Here is a 12,956-nt window from a genome sequence, read left to right on the forward strand (position 1 = left end):
TGAAATCAATTGTTTTGTTCTCTTGCAAACGTTACTATGTTCAACTGCTGTGTTATGGTCCCACCTGTTTTTACCAAGTTTTCTAGCTTCCTCCTCTGTGTCTTGAGCTGATAATATCAGGGAGGGGGGGCCACCCAGCCCCCTTACCTTCTTCCAGGTGGTAAAGCTGTTCAGAGAGCTGAGACCTCGCTTAAGTGGCCCTTCTGCTTCCTAGTGTGGAAGGACCCTATTCCAACCCCAGTCAGTGTTGGCCAGTAACTTCCCACCCCTCTCCCTTTAAAAGGAAGGTCCTCAGGGTACCTGGGGGGCTCAAGTCAGTTGAGTGCTCCAATCTTGATTTCAGCTCAGGTCATGATCTCACGGTTTGTGAGTATGAGCCCCGTGTTGGGCTCTGTACTGACAGTATAGAACCTGCTTGGGATTCCCTGTCTCTCTCTCTCTCTCAACAAACAAACAAACAAACTTTCATTAGAAAAATAAAAAATAAAAGCAATGTCCTCAACCCTTAGCCACTTATATAGCATCCTTACCTCTGCAAAGAACATGAGGACCAAATGGAAAAGCATTCCTTACCCCTGTAAAGAGAGAAATGTGTTTACGTGAGAATGAAGAGCAAAGAATTTAACTGGAACACCTTTGAACTTCACTGCGGATAGTGGTGCTGTTTCTCAGATGCTCTGCTGGTGCTCAGCACCTGACGTTTCATTTTTCCACTGGTTTCAGAATGCATGCTCTCTGTGCAGGCTCTGATGAATATCCAGAGAAAGTGCATTATAGACCAAAGTCAGCGTTAAAAGCAGTTTTAGGAGAGCGTCGTTTTCTTCAAATGGGTTCTAGCAATTTCCCTCAAAAAGAAACCTTTTCAGCAGCGTGAAAAAGATTCACCGTCAGCTACCAAACCTGATGCTTTCGGTGCTCAAAGTCAAAAAATACAGATACCTTCTTGGGATCATAGTTGTCATGTAATTTTAAGACTCTTCCTTATTGAAAATCTAAGGCCTGAAACAGACTTGAGTGATAATTCTCTCTACTCTTCTCATGTAGGGAAGAGAAAACTAAAGTCCTGCAAGGGTTAGCTCATCCCCTTGACTTCACTTGGTTAGTCCAAAGTCAAGAACTTAGAACCCTTTCTCAAGTCCAGTTCGTGGCTCTCTCTTCCCTACCACAGTGCCTTTCTTAAAAAGTGGTCTTCCTCCACCCAACCCCCTAGCAGCCTGCTCTTTGTGAAACAGCCTTTATCCATCACTCAAAAGAATTCAATGGATCAATTTCTTAGAGTAAGTTATTAACAACAAGCTTAAGGGGAAGCTCTGGGTCATCAGAACCTGTAGTGTGAGCAAGGAAGGACGAACTTGTCCGTGGCTGGGCCTTTATCAATGTCCAGAAATTGATGAAGAGCTAATCACAAAAGCAAGTGCTTGAATATTACTAGGAAGTATTCATACCTTCCATCAACCACAGTAGGTCTCAGCCATGTCATTAAAACACTTGTATCATTTAGGTTTGTCCCATCCGTTTGAAATGCAGTGTACTCAAATTAACCCACAAAATCATGACAACATAGACTGTCAGCTCATTAAAGCATGCTAACAGTTGGCTGAGTCACTCGGAAAGGGCAGAAGAATAGGTCTGCTTGGACACTGAGCAGTGGAAACATGCCCTTCCTGTAGTTCACAGCCAAAAATGCCAAGCAAGCTTGCAAAAGACAAGATTCACCTTGGCCTTCTGGCATTTTGCCTCTCTCCAGGGAAATGAAGAACATGGGGAAAACAAATGGAATACAAGGTGCAGAATTCAGCACCTCTTCCAACCTCCCCCTGACCCCGCCCTGCAATGTTGCCAGACAGGTTACAACCACCTCTTGCTTTTTAAAAGAACTGGTTGGATGAAAATGTTCCTGATGGGTAGAAGTTAGCCCAGAAAGAGATCGGTACCTCCCTAATATTTCAACCTAAATGTTGTGCCCAGACAGATAGAGGTACTTTTTAAAAGGCACAGATTCAAGAAAAATACTCTTTTGAGAAATAGTAAACAGAGCTAGAACTTACCGTGATCTTTGGGATTAAGAATAGGACTCCTGGGGGGCGCCTGGGGGGCTCAGTCAGTTAAGCATCCGACTTCAGCTCAGGTCATGATCTCACAGTCTGTGAGTTCAAGCCCCTCATCAGGCTCTGTGCTGACAGCTCAGAGCCTGGAGCTTGCTTCAGATTCTGTGTCTCCCTCTCTCTCTGCCCCTCCCCTGCTCATGCTCTGTCTCTCTCTGTCTCAAAAATAAATAAAAACTTAAAAAAAATATTAAAAAAAAAAGAATAGGACCCCTGGCCATGTTTGCAAAGGATTCTGCTCTGGGAATTTATCAACTGCTTTGTTTGTTTGTTTTCTTAACAGGTGAAAAACGCAGCTGCCAATGTACTCAGGGAAACATGGCTAATTTACAAAAATACAAAGCTAGTAAAAAAGATAGATCATGCAAAAGTAAGAAAACATCAACGAAAATTCTTGCAAGCTATTCATCAGTAAGTACCATTTTTCATTTATTGTCATCCTGCTTTTTGTAACTCTGGGTCTTAATTTCCCATACTTAGTTATTCTTCTTTTGTGAGAGGGGGAAAAAAGAAAACACTGTCATGTGTGTTCCCAGAAGACATTATTTGGCAATTTAATAATTCCATAAATGAAATGCTGAGAAAATTGTCAGTTCTTTTTTGGACTCAAAATCATCCGTTATTGGGAGCAGAGTCATTTAATATATTAATTAAAATGTCTTCTCAGTTTCTCTCTTTAGAAACCTTATTTTCAGTTGCAATTGTATATCTTAATATAACTTATTTATTTGTATGGCTTGCCCTCAGATGTTTCGTTTGTATTGACTGCAAAATCTTGAAAAACATTTAATATTTTATGATCGCTCTGGGTTTTTTTTTAAACAGGCTGCCAGCATCTTTCTATGAAGGCAGTACCTACACTTGATTTCATACTTGCATTTTTAAACTAGTCTTTACTCAGGACGTAGGGGATTTTCTATTTGCTGTATGTTCCTTATAGATTTTATAGTGCCTTTTACAATGAGTCTGACCTTATGGAGGCCACCATTATTCAATATGCTTAAGTTCTTTCATGTTATTTTGTTTCTATGCTATACATAACTATCATAGACTTTGAAAAGACAAATGTCTATGTAGTAAGTATCAATAATGACTTGAAAGCCACCAGCTCTTTCTCCCCCAGGCTGGCAGCATCCTTACCGTAAGTACATTCATGTGGGCATCAGTCTCGAGGCTGTGCAGCCTTGCTCTTAACTCAGTGGCATTTCTGTATGGGGAAGAGCAGCTCAGTCACATGCATGGGTCAGAAATGTGGCTTTTCTCATGCAGCCTACCAGGGCAATCACAGAAAGGTGGGTAAACACTAGGTGTCTGGATTACACAGCAAGGTGGGTCTTCTCAGAGCTGCCTAGCACAGCAGACCGGAAAAGCTCTGAAGCTGGAGTTTTTATTTTGTATATTTAGGTAGTTCATAGGTACTGTATCACACTTCACATTCTATGGGAAATCACTAAGCATTCAAATGCTACCCTTTGACCTCTCCCTCTATGTTTTTTGAATCACTATCGCTGGAAATGTGGACTGCATCTAGAAATTGCTGCCTGCCTTAATGAGAATCAAATCCAGGCACCCTGAGATCTACAAGAGAGGGAGATTCTGCATGGATTCTGCATGCACTCAGAGCTATTCAGTCATGATCTTGCCACTACCAGCACCAAAGTGACATCATTTCACCTTTAGTTCTGTGACTTCACACCGGGCCCACAACTGTGCTTTCTGTCCCTTGTAAGGAAAGGCTAGAATCTTAAGGTAACACTCTTTCAAAGTGTGGGAAATTATAAAAGCGAAACACAGAGGAACACATAGATCTGGCTCGCACAGGGAGCTGCTTTGCTGAAGCTCATGGCCACCTTTATAACCAAATACCCACCCTGTGGAGCCTCCACATCTTTATTCCTTCAAGTTTAGATCTCAGAGAGCGAGTCCCCTAAGGGATGCTGGGCCTTCACTTCTGAGAACAGGCCTCTCCCTCCGGGGTCACCAGACATAGCCCTCCTGGCACAGAGGGCATTCCTACACACCCACAACCATAGCATATAGGAACCTAACATTCGTAGAAGAAGTATACACGGTATAATGTGTATATACTGGGAAAGCATTCTTTGTACTTTTAATGTTTTGCCACTAACCTATACCGCTCAAGTATATTAAAACGAAAACTTACCTTTGTTAGTGTGGGCAGGTGCAGTCAGTCTATGGGTCAAGCAGCCACATACCCCATGTCCTCCGGGATCGTATTTATAACCCTTTCTATCAGAATGATGTACCTATTAAATAGATAATGAAATGAAATTGGCCTTTGATGCCATTGGTGAGTTTTTACATCTAACAAAAACACTGGGAAAAAATGCTTTGGTAGTTCCTGTAGTAATTTTGTAGCCACATGTGAATGGTGGGTATTTATACATTTATATTTTTATTGTGAAATGCATTCATGCTGAAACCTCAGGGGACAGACAGCTTAGGGATGGTTGCTGTAAGTTTTTTTTCAAGTTTGCTCTAGGTTTGAAAATTTTTATAGTATGCTAGGAAAAATTATTTGGTGAAGCAAAGTTGACACATTGTCCCTAAGCAATTGTTAGATTGCTGGAAGGTGGCCTGACCCGATTTTAAGAGTTTCAAGGTACAGCTTATGTGGGTCTTCCCAATGCTGCTTCAGGATAGAGTAACAGAGGAAACCCCTCATGAATTCTTCTGCTTCTTTGGCATTTCTCAGTCTGTTTCTTCGGCAGCAACATGAACTTCTAAAGTAGATGAGCTTCAAGCAGCTCAAATGTTCTAAATTGTTTTTATGATATAGTCTTGGGGTTAGATTTCCTTTGAGGTGGGAGGGGTACTTTGTAAAAAAAATACAATTGGAAATTTATATGGGCTGGGTTTGGCTAGATGATTCTAATCGTGCATAATCTCTCATTTTAAGTTAGTGATACAGGAAAGCACACAGGGCTCGATTCTTAAGGGCAAGGCTCCCATTGCCTCCCATTCAGACACAGTGAGACCATCAGCCTCGGTGAAATGGCATCGGGTGAAATCAGACCTTGCTGCTTGAGGGAGAAGTTACAAACTCATTTGATAGAGCTCTCTCCCTGGCCTCTCCCATCCTCCCATTTGACCTGAGAGCTTTTCCAGAGCTCTGTCTGGACTCCCCTCTTTTCCAAACTTCACAGCCTCTCTCCCTGACACGTGGCCTCCCTCGTCTCTGGTGGATGCCTGCTTCTCCAGGCTTGTGTCCTCTGTTTCACTAACGGATCTGTCTTTTTAGATCATCACTCAATGCCTTGAAGCATTCTGTTCCTAAATACCTTTGAATACTTTTTCTGGTATCAACTTTAACCTTAAAGCTCATCACTCTTCTATCTCAACCGTAGACTCAGCAGTCGACATGAACTTGTCTCAGAGCCGAGAAATTCAATACACATAATTTCTCTAACACTGAGTTTCGGATGACCCACCTGTCAGAAAACCAGGCTTCTAAGAAGCCCCAACTTGGAAGAGATGGACGCCGTCCAAAAAACACCACCAACATTATAATCATCCTACTATGTAGAACACTGTCCTTTTAACCCCATGACATTCATATTAGGTCAAAACGGTTCCTACAGTTTACTTGGACATCGTGTATCAAAGAGGCCGTGATGACTTCCTAGAGGGTCTTCCTTCTGAACCTCGTTCTGGAGGAAGCGCTGTATTTCAGGGGCGGGACGGAGGGGGGAGTCTCAGCAATGAAGGATGATACCATAAGCGAACCGTGTTTTTCTTTGATCACCATGCCAAGATCCTACAGAGCCTTAACAGGATCTCTCAGCTAATGAATCGAGCCCCCTGTGCACAACTGAACACCACACTGTGTTACTCTGTTCTGGAATATTTTACAGTTTTCTTTTCTTTTGTTTTGTCTTTTTATTTCAACAAAATGAAAATAGAGCTCGGAAGTAAGTTGTGTGAGCCGCTCCTCTCGACATTTGCAGAATTTTCTACCGGCTGCATGCATCCAAGCGGGTCCTTTATTTGTGAATTTCAGTAGTCTGATTGCTGCTATGGAAATGTGATCCAAAATCATGATACTTTCCTGTGATAAGTGAAGTTCACAAGGAAGAAGTCAACATACGTTCCTTATTCTTCTTTTTTTTGCGGGGGCGGGGTGGGGGGGAGAAAGTAAAATACACATGCATGTTACCTTTTATTCTGGCAGCTGCAGCTTTAAGTAGGCTTTTTCTACCAGTTCTAGGGTACAGTCTCAGGAACAGCAAGGCAAGATGATTTAAGTTCAAGGAGCTTAAAGGGATTCTGATTCAATAGGGGGCTACCCTATGTCAGCTTTCCAGATTAGTGGAAAAAAAAAAACAACTGGGCAAAATTCTACTGTCAGAAACATAATATATGGTAATTCAAGAGCAGAGTACCCACCTCAGCTAAGGGACACCCACTGGCCCTTTCACTGGGCTTGCCAACCTCAGGGCCTTGCCTGCACTCCCAAGTGGTTGGAGGCTTCTGATCTGGTTCCCCAGACTTGAGTCATTCATGTGCTAAGGGTCCCATTCCTTGAATTTGAAAATAAAGCTTGGTGTAAATCATTATCACAAAATGGCTAACACAACAAAAACAAAAATGAAACAAAAACAAAAAGCTGCTCCTGCTCCCAGCAAAGAGAGGGAGAGGTCGCATCCACCAACATTTGAAACACTGGCGTTGAATTCTAGCCACGGAACTGCTGCATGCGGGAAGCACTCAGCTGAAATCCTGCTCTCTTTTCAAAAAGGAGAGAAGAGCAGGTGTTGGGAGATAAAAACAGGAGAGGACCAGCCTGAGACATTTTTCTTGTAATAATCAAGAATTGGAAGAGGATAAAAGGGAGTAACTGTCTCTCCATCTGGTTTAGTATTTAATGTCTTCTGGTTTGAGTATCACATAGCCACCTCGAACACCTCTGTCGGTACAAATGCAGCACTTTAGAAATACCATCCTATCCTAACCCACTTCATTTCATACATTAAGAAACTGAAGGTCAAATAGGGCCAGGGAGAAGGGAGTCCACATCTGACACTGTTGTTCTCTCTAGTACATTTCTGCAGAATGACCTCACACATGTTTAAAGGGTTGTTTTTTGTTTTTTGCAGGGGGGAGAGGGGTGGAAGGGGACTTGTTTTTAAAAGGTGTACATCAAGAATTGTAATCCTTGTGAGTACTTAGAGAAGCCTATCTCAACAACATGTTAGATTCGAATACCTGTTTGTAAATTCCTTTTACACTTACACCCAGTCCATCTCTATAATAGTGTACAAAAGAGCCAATTAACTTAGTTCCAAGCATTCTAATAGGGAAACACAGACTCGCAACGGCAAGTGATAACCTTAAGCTGTTTTACATTGTTAAATATCATGTTATAGGCAGGTGTCAGTTAAACCCATACTGGCAGAAGGAAATCTGTCTTCACTGTCAAGCAGACTTGGTGACATATTGCATAGCGTAGTTTCAAAACAAAATCACTGCGCACTACTGAACATTTGTTGTAAAAATCTCCCTGGCAGTAAAATCTTGCCCTGTGAATTTTTGATCCTTTTTTTTTGTAACTACCTTTCGTTGAAATTGGGAAATTATAAAGATTAATCTCTCCAACATCGACACTATACTCTGTAAATGACATGTCATTTACAGGTAATAAGGTTAGCATGGATTTTGTTTTTTGTTTTTTGTTTTTAAACTAAGTACCCAAGAGAAATGTGCTTCTCATTTGGAGCATGGCTCGGATTGTTGGCTTAAAGAACAAACAACCCCTTTTCTCCTGTTGGAAAATCTTAATTTCTTGGTAGGGAGTAAGCACCCAATAAATATGTTTTCAAAAATATTATAGTAAATAAAATAAGGACTAGTAAAAGTCATCCTTAAGAAAGATTTTTTTTTAACAGCAGTGTTTTGACTGTCAATCAGATATATGCACTGATATTTAAAAGCATCTAAAAGTAAGTTTACAACCAGAAACCCCATCTGTCAGACATTTTAATTGTCCGCTGACTTTTATCTACAAGAAAAAAATTAAGGGAAATTCTCCCAAGGAAATGGCCTGGCTTCCCTTCAAATTCGATGGCAGTTTAAGATAAAAGTCGAGCAAAACACAATGAAGAATAAGAGACTTATGTGTTTTGGGTTCTCTTGCTGCTGGTTGAATAAAAGTCTTATTTTTGCTACTAAGAATCTCACTTATCACTGTGTTTTCATCAGGTTCAAATACCTAACCCAATCCATCTCAAACTGAACAGGGCTATCCTGTGTATCTAGTCATGTAGGCATAGGAAGGTGCTCACTGCTCCAACATTGATGAAAGTCTAGTCGCTTTGCCTATTTCTTCCTATGTCTATTTGAAATGATACTGGGATTTTAAGGAATGTTTTGGCTTTTCTCATATGGTTAAGTCCTTATGAGCCTCTCTCCTGATTCAACTTTTAACTCCCTGGTAAATAGTTGTCCTAAGGACACCTCATCTCTTACTCTCCTCTCTCTCTCTCTCCTTTCCTTTTTGCGGTGTTGGGGAAGCATGCTTCTCATTGTTCCAGATACATAACCAGTTTGAACTTGACCCCCAAATGTTCAAGGCATTATCCATGCAGTTATTTGCTCTTGTCGATTTTATGCATGCTCTTTGGAAGGCGTTATGACAGCAGTAGACAGGAAGGAACCCTTCTGACTTGAGATTCTGTCTTTTAGATTAAGAAGTGTAAAAATGGAGCAGAGGAAACTGAATGACCAAGCCAACACCTTGGTGGACCTAGCAAAGGTAAGCATGGGGGTCTCAGCCTTCATGGTGAGGTGTGTTGGAATGAAGCCCTGCACGGTGACTGATAATCCACTGGGAGGAGGATACCCCAACTTTGTGTTGCACATCAAACCAACAATTAGCCCTAACATGATGGTCCACCTTAAAAGATTTCTCTTCACATGCTCTTTCCCTATATAAATTATTCAAACCCCATTCTAAAAGCCTTCCTTCTTACAGTGACTTGAAAATACCGTGGAAAATGTACATGGAATATGAGACAATACCATTGGGTTTCATATTTGTCCTTCAGTCTCCTCCCTCTGAGAGGAGAACTGCATCCTGGGTTTGACCATGACCTTCAGGGCTCCATAGGACTCACTGATAAAATTATTGTTTTTTATTCACTTTTAAGCCAACTCAGAAGACTGTGAAATAGTTTTTTAAGAACATGGACATCATCTTTTAAAAAAAAAGGGAATCAGTTTTCATAATTTATGATTCTTTTTTCATTATTTAAAAAATCATACTACTTTTTAAAAGGACATTAATAGTTCCCAGATTCCTCTTTCACACTTATAAGATTTATCTGGTTGATTTTTGGTTGTCCCTTTCAAGTAAATTCCACTTTAAAAATACGAATATTTAGGGCTGTCTGGGTGGCTCAGTCAGTTAAGCATCCGACCCTTGATTTCAGCTCAGGTCATGATCCCAAGGTTCATGGGATCAAGTCCTGCGTTGGGCTCCACACTAAGCACGGAGCCTGCTTAAGATGTTCTCTCACGTGTGTTCTCTTTCTCCCTCTGCCCCTCCCCCACTCACACTCTGTCTTTCTCAAAATAAACATTTAAACAAATATTTTTAATTTGTTTTAATGTTTTATTTATTTTTCAGAAAGGGAGAGACAGCAAATGAGCAGGGGAGGGGCAGAGAGAGGGAGACACAGAATCTGAAGCAGGCTCCAGGCTCTCAGCTGTCAGCACAGAGCCCGATGCGGGGCTTGAACCCACAAACCATGAGATCATGCCCTGAGATGAAGTCAGACACTTAACTGACTGAGCCACTCAGGCTCCCCTAAACAGATATATTTTTTTTAAATATGAGTATTTGTCATCAGTGACCTTCCATTTTCCTGAGCTAGGTCCAAAAGAGGTATTATAGCATATATGGAAGTTTTTAGCCTTTTAACACAAATGCTTTTTAAAACTTTTTTTTTAACATTTATTTCTGAGAAACAGAGAGAGAGCATGAGCAGGGGAGGGGCAGAGAGGCAGAGAGAGAGAGAGAGAGACAGACAGAATCTGAAGCAGGCTCCAGGCTCTGAGCTGTCAGCACAGAGCCCGATGCGGGGCTCGAACTCATAAACCGTGAGATCATGACCTGAGCCGAAGTTGGACGCTTAACCGACCAAGCCACCCAGGCGCCCCTTAACAACGAGTGCTTTTAAAGGGGCCTCTCTCAATACATTTTGTTGTTTGTTCGATAAATCAGCTATGTTCTTTATAAAGCTTCCAATATCATCTATGAAAATCACACCTCTTTGTCCTAGTCTCATAAAATAACACAAGTAAATCATATTCATTTTCATGTATATCAATAACATACTATGTAAACATGTAAATGTTGAATATTTGATGCTTTTTAAAAAAATGTTTCTTTACTTTTGAGAGCGAGAGACACACACACACAGAGCATGAGAAGGAGAGGGGCAGAGAGAGGAAACACAGAACTCAAAGCAGGCTCTAGGCTCTGAGCTGTCAGCACAGAGCCCGACACGGGGCTCAAACTCATGAACTGTGGATCATGGCTTGAGCCAAAGTCGGATGTTTAACCGAATAAGCCACCCAGGTGCACCTGAATATTTGATGTCTTATGAATAGAAGATAGTGACATCCTCAACAACTTACCTGTAGGACAGCATACATATATCTTACATTTAAGGTGGGTAGCACATATGAGACTGAAAGATGTTCTCGATTAATATTTACAAACGTGGCTCTCCCGTAGACACACCTTGAACAAAGATGGGGCAGACTCTTACATCACTGTAAGGTCAAATGATAAAACAGACCACTTGGAAATAATATAAGATATAACATTTTACTAGATGTATAATATGATAAATATATACTGCATAATGTCATCTCAGGAATATATCTATGAGGCAAGACACTATTTCTTTCAAAGTATTTCTTTAGTGCTGTGCTTACTAATACGGCTCTAGGGCTGCCATGCCATAGAGGTTCAGTATTTTCTGAATGAATGGATGTTGTTCACATAGCCTCCAGACTATATAGTAAAAAATAAAGCTAATGCACTCTGTCTCCGTGGCCAAACTCAAATGAGGTGCCTGTATCATGAACAGTAACTCCCTTATTCAGTTGGTTCATTTATCACCATTAAGAGGTTGTGAAGCAGCTAAGAGCACATTTTGTTATTTTTTTTTTAATTTATTTTGAGAGCGAGAGAGAGAAAGCAAGCACAAACGGGGTGGGGGGGGGAGGGGGGAGAGAATGTGTGAGAGAGAGAGAGAGAGAGAGAGGGAGGGGATCCTAGGCAGGCTCCTCGATGGCAGCACGGAGCCCAAACTTGGGCTCCATTCCATGAACCGTGAGATCATGATCAGACCCAAAATCAAGAGTGGGACGCTTAACCAGATGAGCCACCCAGGCGGCCCTCTAGAGGGAAACCAGACAGCTTCAACAAAGGGTTGAAGAGAGCGGACAGCTCGCTTCCTGGGCAAGTGTCGTGAAACCTTGAGTTCCTGGTTGCTCTACCCGTGTCCGCCCTGTTTTGCAGACCCAGAACATCATGTATGACATGATTTCCGACCTAAATGAACGGAGCGAAGACTTTGAGAAGAGGATTGTTACCGTGGAAACGAAACTGGAGACTTTGATTGGCAGCATCCACGCCCTCCCTGGGCTCATCAGCCAGACCATCAGGCAGCAGCAGAGAGATGTCCTGGAGGCTCAGATGGAGAACTACGACAAGCATGTCACCTACAACGCCGAGCGGTCCCGATCCTCGTCCAGGAGACGGCGGTCCTCCTCCACAGCGCCACCAACTTCATCAGAGAGTAGCTAGAAGAGAATCAGTTAACCACAAACTAAGACTTTTTGCCATCATATGGTCAATATTTTAGCTTTTATTGTAAAGCCCCTATGGTTCTAATCAGCGTTATCCGGGTTCTGATGTCAGAATCCTGGGAACCTGACACTAAGTTTTAGGCCAAAATGAGTGAAAACTCTTTTTTCTTTTCCTTTCAGATGCACAAGGAATGCACCTATTATCGCTCTATAGATTGTTCCTCCTGTAATTTCACTAACTTTTTATTCATGCACTTCAAACTTTACTACTACATTATATGATATATAATAAAAAAAAAAGTTAATTTCTGCACATACCTGTTTGGTCACTTGACATTTCTAAAGGTTCACTTCCCACATTATTTGCAAGCTAAAATGACTGGTTATTGTCTGATACGTGTTGATACCTTTGATCACCCAATGTCTGGCCGGTCGGAAGACGATTTGCCATCACTCTGTAACCTATTCGCTAACATTTTCCCCATTATGAAACATTATAGTCACATTTCATTTGATACAGCCAGCTTATTACTCTTTTTGAGTTTACAGTGTCTCTCTTTTTTTTTTAAGTTTATGTATTTTGAGAGAGACAGAGAGGATGCAAGTGGGGGAGGGGCAGAGAGAGGGGGAGACTCTCAAACAGGTTCCACGCTGTCAGCACAGAGCACAATGCCAGGCTGAGACTCATGAACCATGAGATCATGACCTGAGCCGAAATCAAGAGTCGGATGCTTAATTGAGCCACCCAGGCGCCCCTACAGTTCCATTTGTCCCTTATTAATTCTATTTGTTTCCAAATTATGTGGAAGGTGGAGCGGTTATATCAAAGCATATATAGATAGATGATCCATCGATCTTGGGGTGCAAAAATGCTTTCAAGAATTATTTTTATTCCTGGGGTGCCTGGCTGGCTCGGTTAAGCGTCCGACTTCGGCTCAGGTCATGATCTCACGGTTCGTGGGTCTGGGCCCCACATCGGGCTCTGTGCTAAAAGCTCACAGCCTGGAGCCT

The 12,956-nt window shown here is 41.8% G+C and overlaps 1 protein-coding gene across 5 annotated transcripts in view; it reads left to right on the plus strand.

Moving 5' to 3' along the window:
- Positions 1–12,204, plus strand: part of KCNN2 (potassium calcium-activated channel subfamily N member 2) — a 157,195-nt gene extending 144,991 nt beyond the window's left edge. For all 5 annotated transcript variants that reach the window (XM_042958702.1, XM_042958706.1, XM_042958713.1 and 2 more), the window contains 3 exons: positions 2,389–2,516; positions 8,808–8,877; positions 11,656–12,204. In XM_042958702.1, the coding sequence (XP_042814636.1) occupies positions 2,389–2,516; positions 8,808–8,877; positions 11,656–11,943 (486 nt within the window). In that variant the 3' untranslated portion in view covers positions 11,944–12,204. The remainder of the gene's footprint in view (positions 1–2,388; positions 2,517–8,807; positions 8,878–11,655) is intronic.
- The last annotated feature ends 752 nt before the right edge of the window (positions 12,205–12,956 follow it).

This window comes from Panthera tigris, chromosome A1, assembly GCF_018350195.1.
Source record: "Panthera tigris isolate Pti1 chromosome A1, P.tigris_Pti1_mat1.1, whole genome shotgun sequence".
Taxonomy (NCBI): Eukaryota; Metazoa; Chordata; class Mammalia; order Carnivora; family Felidae; genus Panthera; species Panthera tigris.